The 19576-nt window shown below is 46.0% G+C and overlaps 2 protein-coding genes across 5 annotated transcripts in view; one reads left to right on the top strand and one right to left on the bottom strand.

Annotated features, from left to right (window-relative positions):
• The window catches only part of DOCK1 (dedicator of cytokinesis 1), a 453094-nt gene that overhangs the window by 183373 nt on the left and 250145 nt on the right, over window positions 1–19576 (top strand). The window lies entirely within an intron of this gene.
• Window positions 1–19576, bottom strand: part of INSYN2A (inhibitory synaptic factor 2A) — a 57258-nt gene that overhangs the window by 4593 nt on the left and 33089 nt on the right. For 2 of the 3 annotated variants that reach the window (XM_081074114.1, XM_081074115.1), the window contains exon 3: window positions 13970–14041. The exons of the other annotated variant lie outside the window; for it this stretch is intronic. In XM_081074114.1, the coding sequence (XP_080930240.1) occupies window positions 13970–14041 (72 nt within the window). The remainder of the gene's footprint in view (window positions 1–13969; window positions 14042–19576) is intronic. 3 annotated transcript variants of the gene reach the window in all.

Genomic DNA, 19576 nt, shown 5'->3' with positions numbered 1-19576 from the left:
TAAATGACGGATGATTTCAGTGAGGTCTTACTGATGATGATAATACATGAGCTCATAACAGTTTATATCCAGTAGTACCGTAAACCATGTATAAACACAAAATCCGATTGGTTTAGGGAACCATTAATCGAAGGCAAATTTTGACATTTTGGAAAGACAAAACAGCTAAGTGGTATTATCTGGAAGTCTCAAAACAAGTTTAAGACCCATCTAATGGACTGTTTTATGTGTTAAATCCACTGTTCCATTTTCCTTACTGTCCATGACTCTAATATTACGGAAAAAAATTAAAAATATTGTCATAGAATTTTATGGCCAGTTGCCCCCAGCTCCCAAAGCAAGACTTACTTTCCCCCTCATTTCAGAGGGCTGCAGTTTAGAGGAGGTAGAAGAAAACCTCATGAATTTGTTGTCTTGCTAGTCTAGAGGATGTCTAATGGAGGACAGTTCCTCTGAAGGATGGTTGTGGGAGTGCAAATCTCAGGACACGTTGCGTCCGTGCACACAAGCCCTCAGGTCTGTTACACGGGGCAGCAGAAAGCACACAGCTCTGTCCTGTCCTGGCCTCTGGACGTTGGGGGAAGAGCCAGGGCTCAGAGACGCCCCTCATCCCCGTTACAGCTCAGTTTCCTTCACGTCAAGGCGTGTCGTAGTGCCCTGATTATCTCACTGATTTGGTAAGGACCCCCCACCTCCCTCAGAAGTCAGTGAAAAGTTTTTTTATAAACTATGAGATGCAATTCAATATTATTTTATCCTTATTATCTGTTGACCACCAATTTTGTCATGGGAACGAGAGCTAACAGTGATCGAGGTACCTATAGAAGAATTCTTGAGCTTGGAAAAGTAACAGGGAAAACAAGAGCCTTGCCAGTGAGTCCGTGAGATAGTGTATCCAGTACGGTCTGTGAGGAACGAAAGAGGAGTTTTACCAAAGTGCTGGCTGAATACTGAACGCGTGCCCTGCAGCTCATAACGTTTCAACAGTCCCAGACAGGCCGTGAGTTATTACTTCGGAGGGTGGGTGCCAGCCTTTCCGAGGCTAACGCTGCAGTTCTGGGTACCTGTAATTATTGAATTCCCATTAAGCAACTACATTGGGAATCCTGTCATTAACCAATTTAGCACACCAGGGAGCCATGTAATCACAGGGTAATCTAATCTGAGGCCTTGTTAACAGTGACTCGACTTTCCCGTTGAGTCGATTCCTGTTTGCATTCCTCTGTTGCTGAGAGTCTGCAGCCAGGACGGGTGTCCTCGTGGACGAGTGGATAGCAGTGAAGGCTGGGTGGGAAATGCACACAGGAGGCCAGCGGGGCGACCTTGAGTTTTCTGGAACTCGCGAGTGGCTGTGCTCCTGCTTTAGGGTAATGCGTGTGTACCAGCCGGCAAACGGTGCCCTGATGTGGCCTAGCTATTGGGCGGGAAGAATGTGCATTGTTCTGTGCACTGCTTTCCGCTGGGGGGTGGTTCTCACTGGGGAAGGAACGCACCAGTCACCGGCTTCACTCAGAAGAAGACGGCTCACTGAGAGGGTAGGGTCCGAAGGTTAATAGTCTGGTCAACTCTGGCTGACACAAAGCAAAGGTCCCTTTAGTCTTCACAGTGACATGGCCAGAAGGAAGCATTACCTGCTGTCCTGGTCAGAGTAGGGGACTTGCACAAAAGCCACAAGCCCAGGTACACGTGACCTCCTCAGTGTCCAGCCACCTTCTAAAATAGCCCCCTCATCCCTCCCTTCTTTCCTTCCTTCCTTCTTTCCTTCCTTCTTTCCTTCCTTCCTTCCTTCCTTCCTTCCTTCCTTCCTTCCTTCCTTCCTTCCTTCCTTCCCCACACGCAACACGAGTATTTATTTGTTTCCATATCATTCTGCCACCAACCCTCAAATGCAGGTGCTGCAACCAGGGAGAATGTTCTTTCTGTGTCCCTAGCGTCCACAGCCCTTGCCTGTGTAATACTTACTGTATTAACAAATGAGCACAAAGCCTTAAAAGACAAATTCCTTCTCGGCCTTTGTCCCAATGGCCCGACTGCTCCGTCTGTCACTGCTGTTGTCCTCGTCCTGTCCCCCCTCTCTCCTCCCACACTGAGCCCCCCTCCTGGCTACAGACAACTAGGGCTTCTCCCGGAGGAGGCAGCATTAATGGACACTTTAGGTGGAATCTGTGGCCCAGCTCCCTTCTTTCAGAACTTAATCAACTAAGGTTCTGAAAAGTTTACTGCAAAACACATACTAGGATCTCTTTGGAGCTCGGCTCTGCACTTCCACTCCCTACTTCCCCTTTTTAGAAGAGTCTTGAGTAAGATCTTGGAAAGGCTGGGTCGGGTCAGCAGGGGTGCCGTGGAGGCCAGCTGCTCCTGTGCTCTGATCCGGGAAGCTGGGAGTGTCGTTGTATTCCTCAGGAGGAAGGCTGAGCTGGAGTCCTGGGCACTGTTTTCTGCATAAGGTTGATTCTCAGCTCTGTCACAGGTAACCCACTTCCCCCGTGCGGTGTTTACCTGCTTCCTCACTGGTTCCAGCACACACTGAGCCCCCCCCGCCCCCCGCCATCGGACAGGCAGGGGGTGTGTGTGTGTACTACAAGTCTGGGCCCCGGCTGGGGGTTGGCAGAGCTCCCTGCCACCCCCTAGTTCTTGAGCCCAGCAGCACACGCTCAGGAGGCCGGAGGCTGCTGGTGATGCCACGAGTCTCCTGCAGGCACGATCTGGTGTTTGTAATGCACGGTCCAAGGACACACATCTCACACTGCATGGTGTTCCTCAGGGTGATACGCAGGCTGGAAAAAGTCCTGACACCTTGGATCTCAAAGCGCGAGCGTGCAGGGCTGTGCCAGACCACGTTACCGTGCTAGGTGTTCTCTCCTTAATGCCTAAGTGAAAACACAGGCTGCGGACTGTGCTGCGCGAGACGGCCAGTCCCAGGACGGCTGAGCTGTGGACCAGGCACAAATCCAGGGGAGTGCTTCCGATGGGCTCTTATCTCTCCTTGCTCTGCATCCCCCTTTTCCCGCCAGCCAGCTGAACCCGCCAGCCCAACGCGGTGTATTGAGACCTCCACATGAACTGAAGCTGGGCCATCAAGTGTGCCCTTGCAGTGCCATTCTGTAGCGCCCCACGTGACTCGTTGGGACCAGTGGCTAAAGCAACTGGGCATAGATGGGATTGCTTTGCTAGGCTTTTTCTTGTAAAAAAAAAAAAAAAGGAAATTTTTAGTATGAGGACTTTCTGACGAAAGGATTATTCTGTGCATTTCCAAAGAAGTGAAAACCTGCCCTAAATCTCAGGCCGCTGTGTCAGCTGGCAACCAGGCTGTATTCCTGGAGCATCTGCGAGGCTTCCTAGTAACACATCTCCCCACCGTTTCATGCGCTGCTGCCGAGCGAGGAGTGTCGTTCTCGCTTCTGTAGTTGACCCTCTGGTGTCTAATGCTCCTATAAATACTCCGGCCCTGCCACCGTTTCTTCAGCAAGCTGCCGTCAGCTCCTCAAGTAAATTTGAGGGAAACGTATTTAAAACATTTTTCTCCAGTCCCCTTTGTGTAGCAGTTAAGAGTTAAAAAGAGGTAAATTTGGCTCTCAAGCACACGGTCGTGGAAGAACAACTGAGATCTCAGATTTCTTTGCCCGGGACCCTGTCGGCGGGGCTCAGTGGACTGCAGAGCAGGGGGGCCTCTGTTTTTAATTCTCTTTGAATTACATCTGAGTCCCCTGGCGCTCACTTTGGCTCTGACTGACTCACACTCTGCCACTGTGCATAAATCATCTCACCTTCAGGTGCCTGAGCTTCCTGGGCTGGGAAATGATGGTGGAGAGGCGCTCCCACCCACGGCGGGTTCCATAGAGCAGCCCGGCGTGTGGGGAAACATGGCGAAGCCCAGGACATCCGGCTTGTTGGGGTGTGAGATGGCTATTGCCATGTGGATCTGGATGGGACAAGTAGTGTTCCCAAAGCACTGGGCTTTACGGCAAGGGCAGCAGCCGGAATAGACCGGGGCAGGCTTCGTGCTAGCACCACGGACAGCACCAGCGCTGTTCTGAGGACCCGAAGCGTGGGCTGCAGTTCTAGGCCTGCCTCTCCCTTGGAAGCTGGGGGATTTAGGCAAGTGTCTGCACCGCCCGTCCTGGGTTGACCAATGTGACCACAGCCACACATGTAGGCTATGAAAGAACCAAGACGCAAAATAGCCATCATTCTCTCATGACCACATCTATGTCTGTCTGAAGGACAGACTACGTCCAACATGTCCAAAGTCAGACCTTTCCCCCAAACACAGCCTGTGGCTACCATTCCTCCCGGTGGCCAAGCTTTGCACCTTGGAGTCTGGCTAACCTGTCCTTCCTGCCTGCCCCCACCAGCTGGCTCCATGGGTTCGCCCTCAGCCATCTCCAGGGTCCTCCCTCTTTGGCCCCTTCCACTGCCCTAAGCCATACCTTCCGCAGTTTTGGTTTGGCTATTCGAACAGTCGAGTCTGTTCCCCTCCCTGCATTTCGCTCCCCTCCCCACCTACTTGTAGTTACCAGAGTCGCCTTCGGAAATCCCGAAACTCCTTGACAAACTTCTGTTCACGCTTCAAACCTAGGTCTCATGTCAGCTTTTTTCCCTGTGGATATTCTAAAATAACCACATCTGCACACACCTCCATGCTTTCCAAACTCCTGCAGAACAAGTTGCTCCTCGGGCAGGGTTCTCTCCACCTTGTTACTACAGCACGTCCGTCTCATGGTGGGTTGCAGCTGCTTTTCTCAGGTCTGTGAACTCACCGAGGGATGGGCAATGTTTAATTCATCTTACGTTTGTAGTGCATTTAGTACGATGTCAGGCTCAGAACGTGCTTTCTTTGTTTATTGAATTTAAAATAAACAGATGAGCTGAACCCAAATCCTTCTAGTCTCAGCAGAATGTTGTTACTCTGTTTTATGTTTGACATATATAATTTATTCATTAAAACAAGTCTACGTAGACAAATATGCCTCTATGTTACATACCATATCTAGTATATATGGGTATGTTATATATCATGTGATATATGATATATATATATATATGTATATATATATATATATATACACACACCCATATCTATATGTAGATATGTAGATCCCATTCCGATAGTTTCCTATATTAACAGTTCGTAAGAACGAGCTTTTAACACTTTGAACAGAGAAATAATTCATCCTAACTTCAAAAGCTTCCCTCACCCTTATTTCACATAGTAGGTAGATAATCAAAGTTTAGAGAACTGCTATCAGATTTAAAATATCAGAAATTGACGGCTATTCAATAATTTTAATACCCAAACTATAAGACCTGTCCCCTTTTCCTGGTATGCTATGAGAAGGAAATGATCATTACAGTTATAAAACAAAACAAAACATCATGAGTCTGGTATCGTACCTATGAAGTGTACTATGCAGTGTCCAAAGTTAAAGTTAGACAATGACCTTTCGACTACATCTGGCTGTTTCCCGACCGTATTGCAGAGGAGTCATACTCCTTTTGTGCTGCACTAAAGCTCCACTCTCAGGGTCCGTCTTATCTGTGACTTTCTCTGCAAAGAAATACTCATGTGGCCCCCAGGTCACGTCTAAGTACCCGAGTGTGAGGGCCGGTCATATGCACGGGGATCGGGAACCACGTAAATTGTGAGGTTGAATCAGAGAGATTCGAGCCCTATTTATAACCTCTGCTCATGGTAATTTCTTAAGTAGGAAAGGGACCAGGTCACTAACAAGAGTGTTCTATGTGTATTAAGCACATTTTATGCCACACTCTTCGCAAGCCACAAAGATCATACGCTACAATTAGAAGGGGTCCCTGATCAGTAAATGTAGCCTAGGAATATGCTGCTGACCTTGCCCTCATTGGAGAGCACACGGCTTCTAATGTTTGGCCAGGAAGTGTGTTGTGAGTGAAGTGAAAAGGAGAAAACACACAAGTGTCCAAAATCGGCTGTAGTTACATCCCACAGGTGCCAGGGGTTCAGCCACCAGGTCAGGCGACTAGAGTGGGCTTGGCCTGGATCGGGGCCAGCACCTCGTCTGCCCTTATTTTGCAGATGGACACTCTTGTGCCCAGAGAGGCAGATGACTTCCTGGGGTTCCAGTGCTGGAGCTAACGTGCAAAGCAGCCCACACCCCTTCTGAGCTCCGGCTCAGAACTGAGTTCTAGATGCCCTAAAGAGCTCCCCTGCATATTCTGACGGCAGTGGAGTGAACCACTCCCATTGCTACAAAGCAGTGGTGTCTCATCCCACAGACCAGACGGCCATTAGCTTCTTGTGTGTGTCCTCGGGTGTCAGCAGTGACCAGTCTAAACCCGGCCTCCCACTGTACCTGCAGGGATGTCATTTCTATGAGAAGAGTTCCTTCAAGATGACTGATGGGGGCGAAGAGTCAGCTGAGTGGCCTTAGCAAACAGTACCTGCTCTAGTCACCCTAATCCCCGGGGAATTTCACAGGATCTAACTCAGGGCATTGTGGGAAGGACTGGATCCTGTATCTAGCTCGTAGAAAAGTCTCCATATTCATCTGAAAAATGAACTACATTGATTTCCTCATGCAGTTGACAGCGTGACCCCCTCCTGCTGCTTTGGACCTTGGTGAATGCCACCTTAACTTTTACCTGTGGGCATAACCAAAGGTGAGGGTCGTAAAAGGAAAAAAGGTTATCAGTATAATTAGCCCTTCTCTGATGAAAGCTTTACAAAGACTAGGTTGACCTGAGTAATCGCTGGTCAGTTTTACAGCTGTAATCAGTTTAATAACATTTAATAGGTATCGGGATTACATACTAAAATCAAGGTTACCAAAGATTAGTGAAGTTGACTAAAACCTAAATCCTTGCATAGGGGGAAAAAGAAATACTATATTTTTAGAATTTTAATACAATAGAAAAAAAACTTGAATTATTGGCTTTGGGAATTTTCAAGGAGAATTTTGAGGTCCATTCATTTATTCTTTTTTTTCTAACTTAATTTACTCTATTAAAAAAGAAAAAAAAATATTTCCTTACACCAGAATAACCTCGCCTAAGGTATTATCCAGGAAACACTTCCTGTCATCTTCCTCCCACCCAAGCACTTATTGTAAATACTTAAAAACAGAGCGCTAAGTATTAGAGAAAAGGCTAATTTCCTCCACAGCAGCTCATGGTGTTAAGGAACTTAATATGCACAAGTGGTGGTAATTGAAGCAGGACTGGAAAGGGCAGTTCCACTAAGAGATAATCACTAAATGACAAACGCTGCAGTGAGTCCTCTCCACGTGGGCTTGGACAGGCTGGAATTGGCACCATCTCTGCATACAAATTCAGTGACCACTCGTAACAGTAGGGCTTCATCACGTGCGTGGGAGGCTCCCTGTTCTGGCGGCTGTGGGAAGTGTGCGCCACCCTCACCACGGGATTCAGTGAGATTTCCACACACTTTGCTCAGGCATCTTCCAACCTTCTATTTTGTGCTCTTATTGATTATGCGATGAATTACCAAGGATGATTTGAGAAAATGCAACCCATTAATTTGGCGACTTCCTCGTTCAATCTCATAATCTTAGGGCATCTTACTCATCTTTTTTGAAATCCTCTCATCATTTTGGAAAGGACCTTGCAGTATTGAGGAACGTCCTACTTGGTTAGCAAAGATTGTGATGCACTGGCAATTTGTCGGCTGCTGTGAAGATGCTGCACACTTGCAGCGAGGTACCCCCTCCCATCCTTGGGGACGCTTGGCTGCTTGTCACCCAAGTTCCTGCCAGTTGTCCCTTACTCTCTACTCCTGGAGTGGGTCTCTATAGAACACATCTAAGCGGTCCCCAGCATATGGCCCTCACCATGTTCCTGTCTCCTCCCAGGAAGCTGTCCCCCAGGTCCAGCCTCCCAGCACCCTTCAGCTCCTCTTCCGTCTTTGTCATTGAGCCTGTGGCCCACACCTTCAGTAGGAGGCTCCCTTTTATCAGAGCTCTGCGGAAAGGGTCTTATGGTAGGGGGTGTGTGGGGGGGTTTCTTCAGCCAGATTACAAATTCCTCCCAGTGTTTGATGCCAGGCCTGTGGACTCCTAGGAATCCCATGACAAATGCTTGCTGAAGAAATGCAAATAAGCATCAAATGGAAAGGGGTCGGGTATTTTATCAGAATGGTTGTTTGGAATCCTGCCTATGCTTGACCATCGATGGATCATGTCAAATGATGAACGTATGGCACAGACAACAGGGCATTCCAGAAGCACGTTCTCTCTCTCTCTTTCTCTCTCTCTCATTTGAAATAAAGTGATCGGCAGACCACAGCATTCCCATCCATTCAGGTTCCGAGTCTACTCACTGACCAACTCCGTAATTATTAGTGTCACTCGAGGCCAGCTGTGTGGTGGCCTGTGTGATACAGAAATGAAGCAGGCCTGGGCAGGGTCCTCCTGGAGGGTACACTTGCTTTGGGTCTTGTAACTGGTGGTAAGAATTCTAACACTTTACAGGGAAATTTCAAATTCTGGTAAAGATTCTATGTAATTAATGTGAATCAGCATTATTATTATCTATTAAATCTTGCTTTCATTCCCTTTTGAATGGAAGCTACCACATGCCATTCTCATAAAAATTTACAAATTTGAATTCAAGCCATTTTGTGTGGTATTATTTTACAAATTAACCACTTTAGTAAAGGAGGGAAATGAAGGTTTTGCCAATGATATGCCTCATTGTTCCTTTCTGAAACAAAAATCTGAACAAAAGGTGACTCATCAGTAGCATGACTCATCAGATTAATCTGACAAGAGAGTTACCAAGATAGTCTGGGTACAAAAGATTTCAAGGGTTTATGAGCAAAGATTATATTAGCAATTTATCCTTAACATATTTTCTGAAATAATTGTAGCATATTTTGACAGGCAATATGGATGATAATCCAGAAAAGTTTTGCTACGGAAAACTAACTTGCCTCTCCTTTAATCTTTCTCCCTGCTGCGATGGTCTTGAATGAGAATGCCACAAGTGGGCTGGATCCCAGCCAAAGGGATCCAAACATTTAATTATGTCAACCACCTCAGAATTCCCAGCTCCAGAAAATACCACTGTGACGCTCGGGGATTTGGTGCCGAGTGAGAGGGCAGTCCGTTCCCTGCCCGAGAATGGTCCTCTGGCTCTGCATGCATCCATTTGCCAGCACATGGAAGGACGCTCTCCTGTTGAGAAGCGCCTTCCACTGTCCACACCTTTACCTCCATGTTTATTTTCTGATGATGCTCTCACACCCATCCCTTTCATCATTGTGGGAAGGGACCTCCCTGCTCCCTTCGTGCCACCCTGCATGCCTGAGGGTATTAATGGACACCCCACCCAGCAGGGATGGAGGCTCAGCCGGAACCTCAGAGCACCCAGTGTCCCAGCAGCAGGCGCTGGCTGGCAGGTGTTTTGCATGTGGTACTGGTGGCAGCCCTTCCCCCTGAAACTGCTTCAAGACCTTTTATCCTTTTAATGATTTTCCCCATTCCCCCAAACCCTGCATATTTCCAGGAGGGACTTTTTTTTTTCCACAGAGAAATAGGTACCGCCCCCCATGCAGAGGTACACATTTATTACAGGACTGTGTTGACAAAACCTTGGGCAGCTGGTCTTGAACATGACACCCTTTGCATCTCCCTACACCAAGTGTTACTGGAAATGTGATGGATTTTTATGCCACTCGGAGAGGGTAATTGGGTTTTGAGTGCAAAGCAGTGTATAAATGCAAGATAGGCGGAGTCAAACGCGTTGACCTGCAGGGCTCTCTGGGCAACAGCCAGCAAACAGGTGTGACAAATTGCGACGTGGACATGGCACCTCTGACCCCCTTGTGTTCTCCGTCTCCGGGACAACCATAGTCCTTTGGCATTTTAAAATTTCTTTATTTTGAAAGTAAATCTAATCAATGCTGAGGTGCCACAGTCGTCCCATAGGGAAGACCAAGAAGAGTGGCAGAGATGGTGGTACCAGGACTCATAGGAGCATTCCCGAGCCTCGGATGCAGGCCCTGGTGCCAGGGCCAGGCTGGGAAGTTCCCGCCCTGGAGCTCAGCTCACCCTTTCTAAGGAGATCCTCTCCGTATAGAGCTGTGTGCAGGAAGTGAAGGAGGCTAGTATGCAGGTTTCCTCGATAAGAAGAAACAGACTTACGTCATAAAGCCTTTGAAATGTGGACACTCTCTGGCTCACTGGGTCTGTCCTGAGATGCTGTGAGTGCCCCCGTGCCCTGCTGCACGGTAACCCAAACAGGCGACTTCTGTCCAGGGCCTACTGAGTTCTGAATGCTTTTCCACCAAAGAAACCTCTGTTCTTCACGAAGCACTTGGCATTTGAAGATTGAGTCACAGGGCTGACAGGAAGCTCAGACATCACCCGGCTGAATTCCCACTTGCTCGCCTTTCTGTTTGGCCAAAGGGAACCCTGAGGGGAGTTACCTGTCTCAGTGTAGGAACAGTTGCCAGCCCTGAGGACACTCATGTAGATGCCAGTTTCCCTTTATCCCCTTACATCAGTCTGGTGTTGGCACAGGATTATGACAGTCTCCTTAACCTACATGCGGTATGAGCCCCCGTCCCCACCGTGGCATGACTGAGGGCCACCCACGGCCCCAGTGGACGGGCTCCTCCGCGGACCCATGTCCCTCTTCTTACTCTCTAGCTGCATGCTCAGTGTTGTGTTTGGGTCCTTGTGACTATTGTACTCATCGGTGGAGTGATTGGACTTATCTGAATGTGACATAAGCCAACGCAGTATAACTGAGGCAAGAGGAAGGGTAGAGGCCACACATTCCTGAGTGTGACAAACACAGAGGCAAGGAAGCCTCCAGAAGGATTCTGAAGTCAGGACACATCACAAGGCCTTGTTCAGATCAAAGGAAAACGGGTGTGTTCACGGAGGGTGACTTGGAACTCCAGGGCAGGCCCCCACATTTACAGGAGACAGTGGGCCTCACCTCAGAACTGGCGTGACTTTAAATCAGGTAAATGGTGAGATCTCCATGGAGATGAGTCAGATTACAGTAACACGTGTCAGGGTAGGATTCCCCTTTGACTGGTTTTCAGTTAGTTGAGCAGAAGTGAGCTGTCACTCATCTTACCTTCTCAGGAGCTCAGGAAACTCCTGCCCAATGTCAGTAACCAATGTGAGAGTGTTACTTTTTGGTATTGACATATAACATTGCCAAGTTACTAACTTAATTTTTAGTGATTTCCAACATACTGTGATATGAAAATTGGGACACGGAGTTTGGTGAGCTCTTTGTCTGAGTTAGTACAGTGTTTCCCCTAAAATAAGACCCAGCTGGACAATCAGCTCTAATGTGCCTTTTGGAGCAAAAATTAATATAAGACCCGGTCTTACATTAATATAATTTAAGACCATGTATAAGATAAGATAAAATAAGACCAGGTATAATATAATACCAGATATTATAATATAATATAATATAATATAATATAATATAATATAATATAATATAATATAATATAAATACCGGGTCTGGTATTAAATTTTGCTCCAAAAGATGTATTAGAGCTGACTGTCCGGCTAGGTCTTATTTTCGGGGAAACAACAGTAGTTGGATGACTGACCTCACGAGGAGAGACGGGTCCCGCTGAAATATTCCCGCTAAGCCCTGCAGAGTCACTTCTGGTCACCGCAGGAGTTTGGGGTGCTTTTACTATAACTGTGGCGGGAGAGCTCTTAAAATACTTTTCTGAAAGAGAGCTTCAAAATTGCACTTTTGGTCTCGCACCACCTCTGCTAGGACACCTGGCTCCTTAGGAGGGCTGACGGCAGGGTCGGCAAGGCCGTACAGGGCCTCGTCTCTGCTCAGTGCCTAGAGATAACGCACCATGTCAATCTACACCATCACAATGGCTCGATCCCTCCACCTGGTGAATCTCTGCCAACTTTTGGCAAATTCCTGTGCTGGTGGACACACAGTTCTTTTGAAAAGCCGGCCAATGGCTGGTGTACGGGATTCATGCAGAAGGCGGGTTGAGCCAGTTCTGAATAGCAACCACTCAATATAATTCCTGAAAAAGACAAGTGCCTGTCTTCCTCAGTCTTGTTAAATCACTTTTAATATCACTTTTAATGTGAGTTACTTCTGGATCTCGAGCCAAATTTATTTAAATTACTTCAGTCACATTGGAGAGTGTCCTAATGAACTCTTTTCTCAATCACCCACCAAATATTAAATGGGTTTATGCTCATCAAGTTTCTCTGAACCCTTTCCGGAAACCTTTGCTCACTTCTGCTTTGTTGCATTCGAAGGCTGGATGAACTTTAGCTCCCAGAACACTGAAAGCTGAACCCGGAGGGTATATGGCCGGTGCTCTACACTCTTCCTTTCTTTTCCTAGTGGCCTGATGTTAGGAAGTGGGTTTTCTGACAGTGTTACATCTCTTCACTGGTGATTCAAAATCCGCTTCCACGATATGAATATAGTGAAAAAACTCTCACTAACCAGAGTGCTCTGGTAAGTTGCTATATCTGAGGAAATAATGTGCAGTTGGTGGGAGGTCTTGACACACAACCCTTGCTGGGTGCTGGCTTGTCACTGCCTCTTTGTTAACAGAACCATCCGAGGGCCGGGTGTGCTGGGCCAAGGGCTGCCTGGAGCCCTTTGCATTTTGCCTGGACTCTTACTAGACCTTCACCTGGAGACGGGTCCAGCGAGGCAGGCTTTCTCAGCCTTGGCTCTATGGCCATTTTGAACCACGTGCCTCTGTTGTGGGGGCCGTCCTGTGCATTATACGGTGTTAGCAGTGTCCCGGGCCTCCATCCACTAGATGCCAATGGCACCTCCCCAGTTGTGACAGCTGAGAGGCCTCCCTCCAGATCTTGCCAGATGTCTTCTAGGAGGCAGAATCAGCCTCTGTTGAGACTTTCTGCAGTAAGGAATGTGCCAGTGTGACATCTGGTGCTCACATCTGCCCTGTGGTTTTTTTCTACCTGCTTCCAGACAAGGTCACCAGATAACCCAACTGTGCTTTTAAAGAACCTGGGGCCCTGTCTTAGATTTCTTTCTTGATTAGAGATGTGTGATGGGTCCAAGATTGTGTGGATTGAAGCTTTTTGCTCTATTGAAGACATCAGTACCCTCTCCCTGTGTCGACCTTCTTACTGAGAAGATGGTAACTTTGAAGATCTTTTTGGAAGGTGTATTTGGGGGGGGGGTTCTTTACACATTTTTAGGTATATAACTATGCAGTTAGAATTGTTTTTGATAATTTGGCAAATTAACGAAAATTGTTCTTCCTGCTTACCTTTTAAAAATGAACTAAATTATAACATCCCTTATTGCTTTCCTATTTTGTGTGGGAAAATTATATTTCCAGAAAAAAACAAACAAAAAAAGACAGTGACCTCTGAAGGTTCTGACCATGTTTTCAAATCCTAAATTAGTGCCAAAAGGCTAACATGGCTTTGCCTGGTGAAAGTTTCTGCTCTGTTACTGTTGATGTAAGGAATCTAAACTTACTTCAGAAGAAAACCCATGAAGATCAGCTGGAGGGGCTCTAGGCAGGGGATTACGCCCCAGGGGACACACAGTCCTTGTGACACCCCAGATAGCAGCCTGGGTTCTTCCGTGGTATTCCTAGCACATCCACACTGGTTTCCTTGCCTTTGATATATACCATCCAAGGGGCTTATATTTCACAGCTTTTCTGGAACACACTGTACAGTAGCACTCAGGGCTATCGATTCCGAGGGAGCGCGCCATCAAACTCACACCAATTTTTGAAACCACTAAGATACACTCGCCAGATAAATGAGTTCATGCTCTCCCTCTCCCGTGATCGTACACCTGGGGTCAGGTATTTAGAAGGAGCTTCGAATTGTGGCCAAGTAACGCCCTTTACTTTCTCTCTGGTATAGTCATCCCAGCATGGCCCCCAACGATCCTTCATTGGTGGGTAAACATCATTTGTCACTCATAATGAAAAAGTGGGAAGAGGAGAACGTTGACATACCTATAGATAATACATGCACTGTTCCTGCATGTGTCACAATTAGCTGTGTCTTGCCCAGTCCGATATGAAAGCCTACAAGATAAGAACAGGAGAGTATTACAAGTGGTGGCTGGTGGTCGCTGGCTTTTCTAGAGCAGACACCTCACATCAGTTGCTTTCCCAATGCCAGTGCTCGTCATAGTAATGGAAATTGATGAATGTGTGTTTCCAAATTTGTTCCTGACTCTGCATTTAGACAACCAGGGCAACATCTACCGCACGCTAAGATGATACTGAAATTAAATTTAGAATGTGAGCATAAGCTACTGGATGAAGTAAGTAATCGGATTTCATTATAAGCAGAGGGAATTTGGGATGTTTCAGTGCAACTTTATATTTATGGTGTTTTAAAGAAACTTTGAGGGAAAACCAACCCCAGATATACTGACTTGATAGCCTGTTTTTGCCCCACAACCTCTCGTGTTCCTAGAGTAGTGGTCTGCAAACTACGGCCCTCAGGCCAAATCCCACCCTGCGCCTGATTTGTCCAGCAAGGAAAGACTGGATTTTACATTTTTAAGTGGTTGAAAAAAATAGGATAATTATAGTTGGAACACATGGAAAGTAATGAAATTCAAATTTCAGTGTCCCTATGTAAAGTTTTAAATTTTGATTTAAAAAAATTGTGCAAATTTTAGTATAAATATCTACATGATAGCCTTGATTTTGCCTCTTGGCCTGTAAATTCCAGAATATTGACTCTGGATCTTCACAGGGAACAATCTGTAGAGTATTATGCTGCCACCGCCATGCCTCCTGATGTGCTTTCTCTGGCTCTGTTCCCTGAGGAGATCTGCGTCCCTGGGAGGCCAGGGATTTGGGGCAGGGGGCTCTGGGAGATGGGGGGGGGCGCAGAGCTAACTCTCCTCTTGCCAAAATCATGGAGTATATTGTGGAAGTTGCTGTAAACTTAAAAGTTTGATGATCAGGATTTTCTTGAGCAGGACTTGAATATCTCTCAGCACAGTCACCCCAAGAAACTAGTATTAGGGTGCTTCCACACAGGTTCTTCTAATCCCTTTGGTTACCCTTTCCTCTCCGATATTTTTTAACATGCAGTTGTATTTTGTTATGAATATTACTTGGTACCCAAGGACAAACGTGATAACCAGAATCTTAAATTTGTGGCAGAAGAAAAGCTTCCGTCTGACTTGGTTTATACACACTTAGGGGGCACATTTACATTTTGGAGTCACTCAACATATTAATAGTGTGAACACAAGGTTTTCTGTCAACAAAGATCTTCAGTATTTTGTCACGCTCACTATGCAAACTTCTCTTGTATGCATCATGGGTTTTGAATTGAAAATAACTTTTGTTTTCCTCATTATATTTTGTGTTACATAAACATTTGACAAAGGATTTTCCACTCCATGCCATGTTGTCTCAGTGAGCTTTGGTAAACGGGGCTCGACCTTTGAGTTCTGTGCATTTTATCAAGTGAGCACATTGTGCCCCAAAGTTTCCCTGTTACTGCCTGTGACCCATTCTAGTTGGGCTAGAATTGGAATCATACGAGTGTGGTTGCATTTGTGTTGACCTTGGTCCACCATTACTTCCCGTATGGGGCACCTTTGGGACTCACACTTGGCCTCTTCCTCTCTCTCCTCTTGGCCTTCTCAGGAGAGGAACAATGAGGAGCCTGTGTGTTACACCCTTCCACTTTTTCTTAATCAGATGCAAAGACTTTCCTTCCCAGCCCTTCCCTCTTCAGGACAAGCCCCAAGTGTGCATTCCTCCTGAACCTCCCCAAATGCCTTGCTCCGTCCTGCTTGGTCCTAAGCTCATTTCCGACCAAGGTCATTTTGGACAATACATGAGCCCATGTCCTGGTGATGACATGTCCTATGTATGCGGAATGTGTTGTCAATCTGTTGGGTTGGGTCGCACACAGGGATTGTGCCACTGCTGTACTGCGCCAGCGTGTACTCACCACCAGTCGCAGGCGGGTGGGGGGATGTGTTAGTTGTCTATGTGCTAGTCGCACTGCAACGCTTAGGCTTGTAAAAACCAATGGGCAAAATCGGGGGGGGGCATTTCTTCACCCTTATCTGGGGGCACAGAGAACCTTCCTGCCCCAGACCTTGGGACAAATCTCTATTAAGCCTATTGGCACCAACACCCCTTTTTTCTGGATGCATTGACTGACTTATTTCCTCCCAATATTGTGGGATTCCCAAGTGTCTCACTTACATTGGAGCCTTGAGTCCTCATTGAATTATGCCATCCTCATCTTACAGAGGAGGGCACAGGAACACGTCGGGTCTGGGATGTCATTATGCTGAGACCCTAGCTTCTGATGCTGTACCACGCCCTGCTTGGACCTTGGGACTGGTGTTTTGCAGTACATGTAATTGCCAGCCTGGGACAGTCAGTGAATCCAGCAATGACACACAAAGGCTCCTGAAAGGCACCTGAAAGGCACAAGAGGATCCTCTTCCAGGACCTTGGGGTTCTTCAGCTAGACATTGCTGTTTTAAAGCCCTTTCTGAAATGACTATTCTTACCACCTTGTAAAAAGCACACCTTCCCCCCCCCCCCCATTATAGTTGGTAAGCAAACAGTTATTAAGTGCCTTCTTGGGGTCAGGTATTATTCTGGCTACTGAGGAGACATTTTTGAACAAAACAGAATCCTTGCCCTCACAAATCTTACTATAGAGTGGGAGAGGCAGACAAGCTTCATGTAAATACATGGATGGACAGACGGACGGACGGATCATTTTTGATACTACTGTGTGTTAGGAAAGTGTTGTAAAGGGAGGCCTCTGACTAGCACACTGAGGGCACATCATTTGAAATACAACCTGGATGATAACAGAAAATGAAGTTAGTTGTTTGGATGAGTGTTGCAAGCAGAAGGACCATCACTTGTAAGCTTCCTGCAGTGGGGATGGCGTTGCCATGTTTGCAGGACAGAAAAAAAGGCCGGTGTGGCTAGAATAGATGGCGCAAATGGGAGTGGATGGAGTGGAGATCATGTACAATAGGAAGCTCTTTGGCCATGATTTAAAGTTAAAGGGAAACCACTGTAGACTTTTTCTTATAGATGGTTGACAGAATGACATGGAAAACACTTCCTCTTGAATTTACTCTCCACCCCTTCCTGCCCTAGTTCCACTTTCACTCAATTTCCTTCCTCTCACTTATTTACAACCCAGCCTACCTTACTCAGTCCTGAGATACACCGTTTCCCTGAAAATAAGACCTAGCCGGACCATCAGCTCTAATGCGTCTTTATGAGCAAAAATTAATAGAAGACATGGTGTTATTATATTAATTATATGATATGATATGATATTATACTATTCCCTATCTTTAAAATATTATAGTAAAATAAGAGCAGGTCTTATATTAATTTTTGCTCTAAAAGATGCATTAGAGCTGATGGTCTGCCTAGGTCTTATTTTGGGGGAAACACCGTAGCAGGGTTTGCCTGATGTTTGTTGGTAAGAAGCAAATGAGTCGTCATGTCTACTTTATATGGAGATGTATCTGAGGTCACTCTTAAGTTAGCTAATTTAAAAGAAAATTTGTTGGTCGGTCATATTTCTACCAGGTCTGAGAAGTATTTCTAGGACCTCATTGCCATGAACTTCTCTTGGCGTAAACCCTTCAGTCTGTTTCTCAGGTTTTGTTTAGGACCTTTCTTTTGTTTAAAGGATTCACGTGTTTAGAGTCCATAGAGGTAGTTTATAGAAATGGAGGTCAATGAGAAATTGATCTGTGGTTACATTTTAAAGTGCTGTCCGTATGTCATGTGGTTAGGTCGTAGGCTGCTTTAGCAGCTAACGTCAATCAAGGTATTCTTGCTGAAATTTTATTAGGCATGAGGGTGTTTTAAAAAGAGGGCTGAAACTTTGTAATACATTGTGCTTATTGCTTTGATAAACCATCTAATTATCCTTGGAACTTCCAAGCTGTAGGGTTTGGCTTTGCTGATAATTTTATGGTCACGTTAATAATTGTGTTGCAGCATCTGAATGGATGTGTTCTCCAAATACAGATGCAACAGATAAGTTCTTTCTGCACCATAGGGAAGGAACACGCAGTGCTGCTACGGAATTTCCCAGGTTTTTTCCTTCTCCCTTGAAAACAAGCCATAAAACCAGTACTAGGAATGATTATCTTTCTAGATTACCATTTTCACGAAGCTGAGCAAAAACCTTGAACTCTGGAGCAGATATTTCTCCAGTGACAGTGGGGCTAGCGATCTCAGTGATTACGAGTTTGGAGAAGACAGAGCTTGGGTTATTGATATGAAAACTGTAGTGGAAGAACGTCTTTATCAAAACACAAATTTTTTTTTTTGTCTTGCAAGTTACTTGCTACACGGGTAAGTAAATCCCTTTTCCCTTTTGTTTTGAGGAACTTTTATTACCTTATATAGGTTTATAATCCTCTGCCTGTCAGAAGGCCTGGTACACCCTGGGTGCTTGGTTAATATTAATTTGGCCAAATAACACAGTCTTTGTGTTTTCATGCTGAAGATCAGTAGCAGACACATCTAATAAAAAAATTCCAGCCAAGTGCAAAAAGCAAATGAAAAGTATAAATTGTGAAAAGCTCTGGTCCTCGCTTTTTTCCCATTAGGAACCCCCTTGAACCCCAGTAATAAGCATGCTCATTGTAAATATGGATTTTTAATGCACTGATCTTTGTAGCACTCACTATTTATTGTCCTGTGGCAGTTAGCTGCCGTTTGCCAGTATTTTCTGGCTTCAGCAATGTCTCTAATTTGAAAAACTAACATTCAGCACCAAGGACAGTGCCGGGAGTTTAAGAGCTGCCTTTTCAGTGCCTCCTCTTTTTTGTTTCCTGACCTTCTTGTCCCCCTTCCCTCGGATCACAGCTCCAACCCAAGGACCGATTCTGAGACCCTGAACCTCTCCTCACTTGATGCCTTTTGGACACTCATTAGTCCCCAAGGAGATTAGACATGAGTTATGAAGTGAATAGAGATGTAAAGAGCATGGGCTTTGTGAAAGCACCTGGAGGAGGAGTTGTTATTCCCGATTTGTTAAAGCAGAAGGTTTTGGACAAGCTAATTTGACAATGTAGTTTTGGCAGCGTCCAATTGTAGTGTCATGTCCACTTCTGTTTTGCAGTGAACCAGATTTCTTCACAAGACCTTGCTCTACTTCAAAGAAAGCGATGTGAGTGATGTTTATGGAAGACAGGTGGGACTCTAACCAGGGCTCCCCCACTGGAAGGAAGCATTGGGCCTCCTTTCTTTAGTGGCCTGGAATTCTCAAGTTTGACTTCGCAGGCAGGCCACCTGTACCACTGTAGCTGATGATACAGGCCACCGGCTAGTACCTCTAGTTCCCTTAGGCTTCTGCAGTAATCTGCTCCAATGCTTCAGCTGTCATTGTCAAAAGTTCCTGAATATAAAACTTCACATTTGTGTATGTACATAGAAAACCAACACAACACTGGGACGCTGTTGAGGAGGCAAGTTTTCAGTTATTCCTCCTGCAGACTGACAGCGAAAGCAGCAGTCAGGAGCAGAACTTAAAAAAACACCACGACCAAAACCGCAACAAGGAAGGGAAGGCACACGGCAGAG

The sequence above is a fragment of the Rhinolophus hipposideros genome, assembly GCF_964194185.1.
Source record: "Rhinolophus hipposideros genome assembly, chromosome: 15".
NCBI lineage: Eukaryota > Metazoa > Chordata > Mammalia > Chiroptera > Rhinolophidae > Rhinolophus > Rhinolophus hipposideros.
The sequence above is the reverse complement of the archived record's forward strand: the minus strand, read 5'-3'. Positions and strand labels throughout refer to the sequence as shown.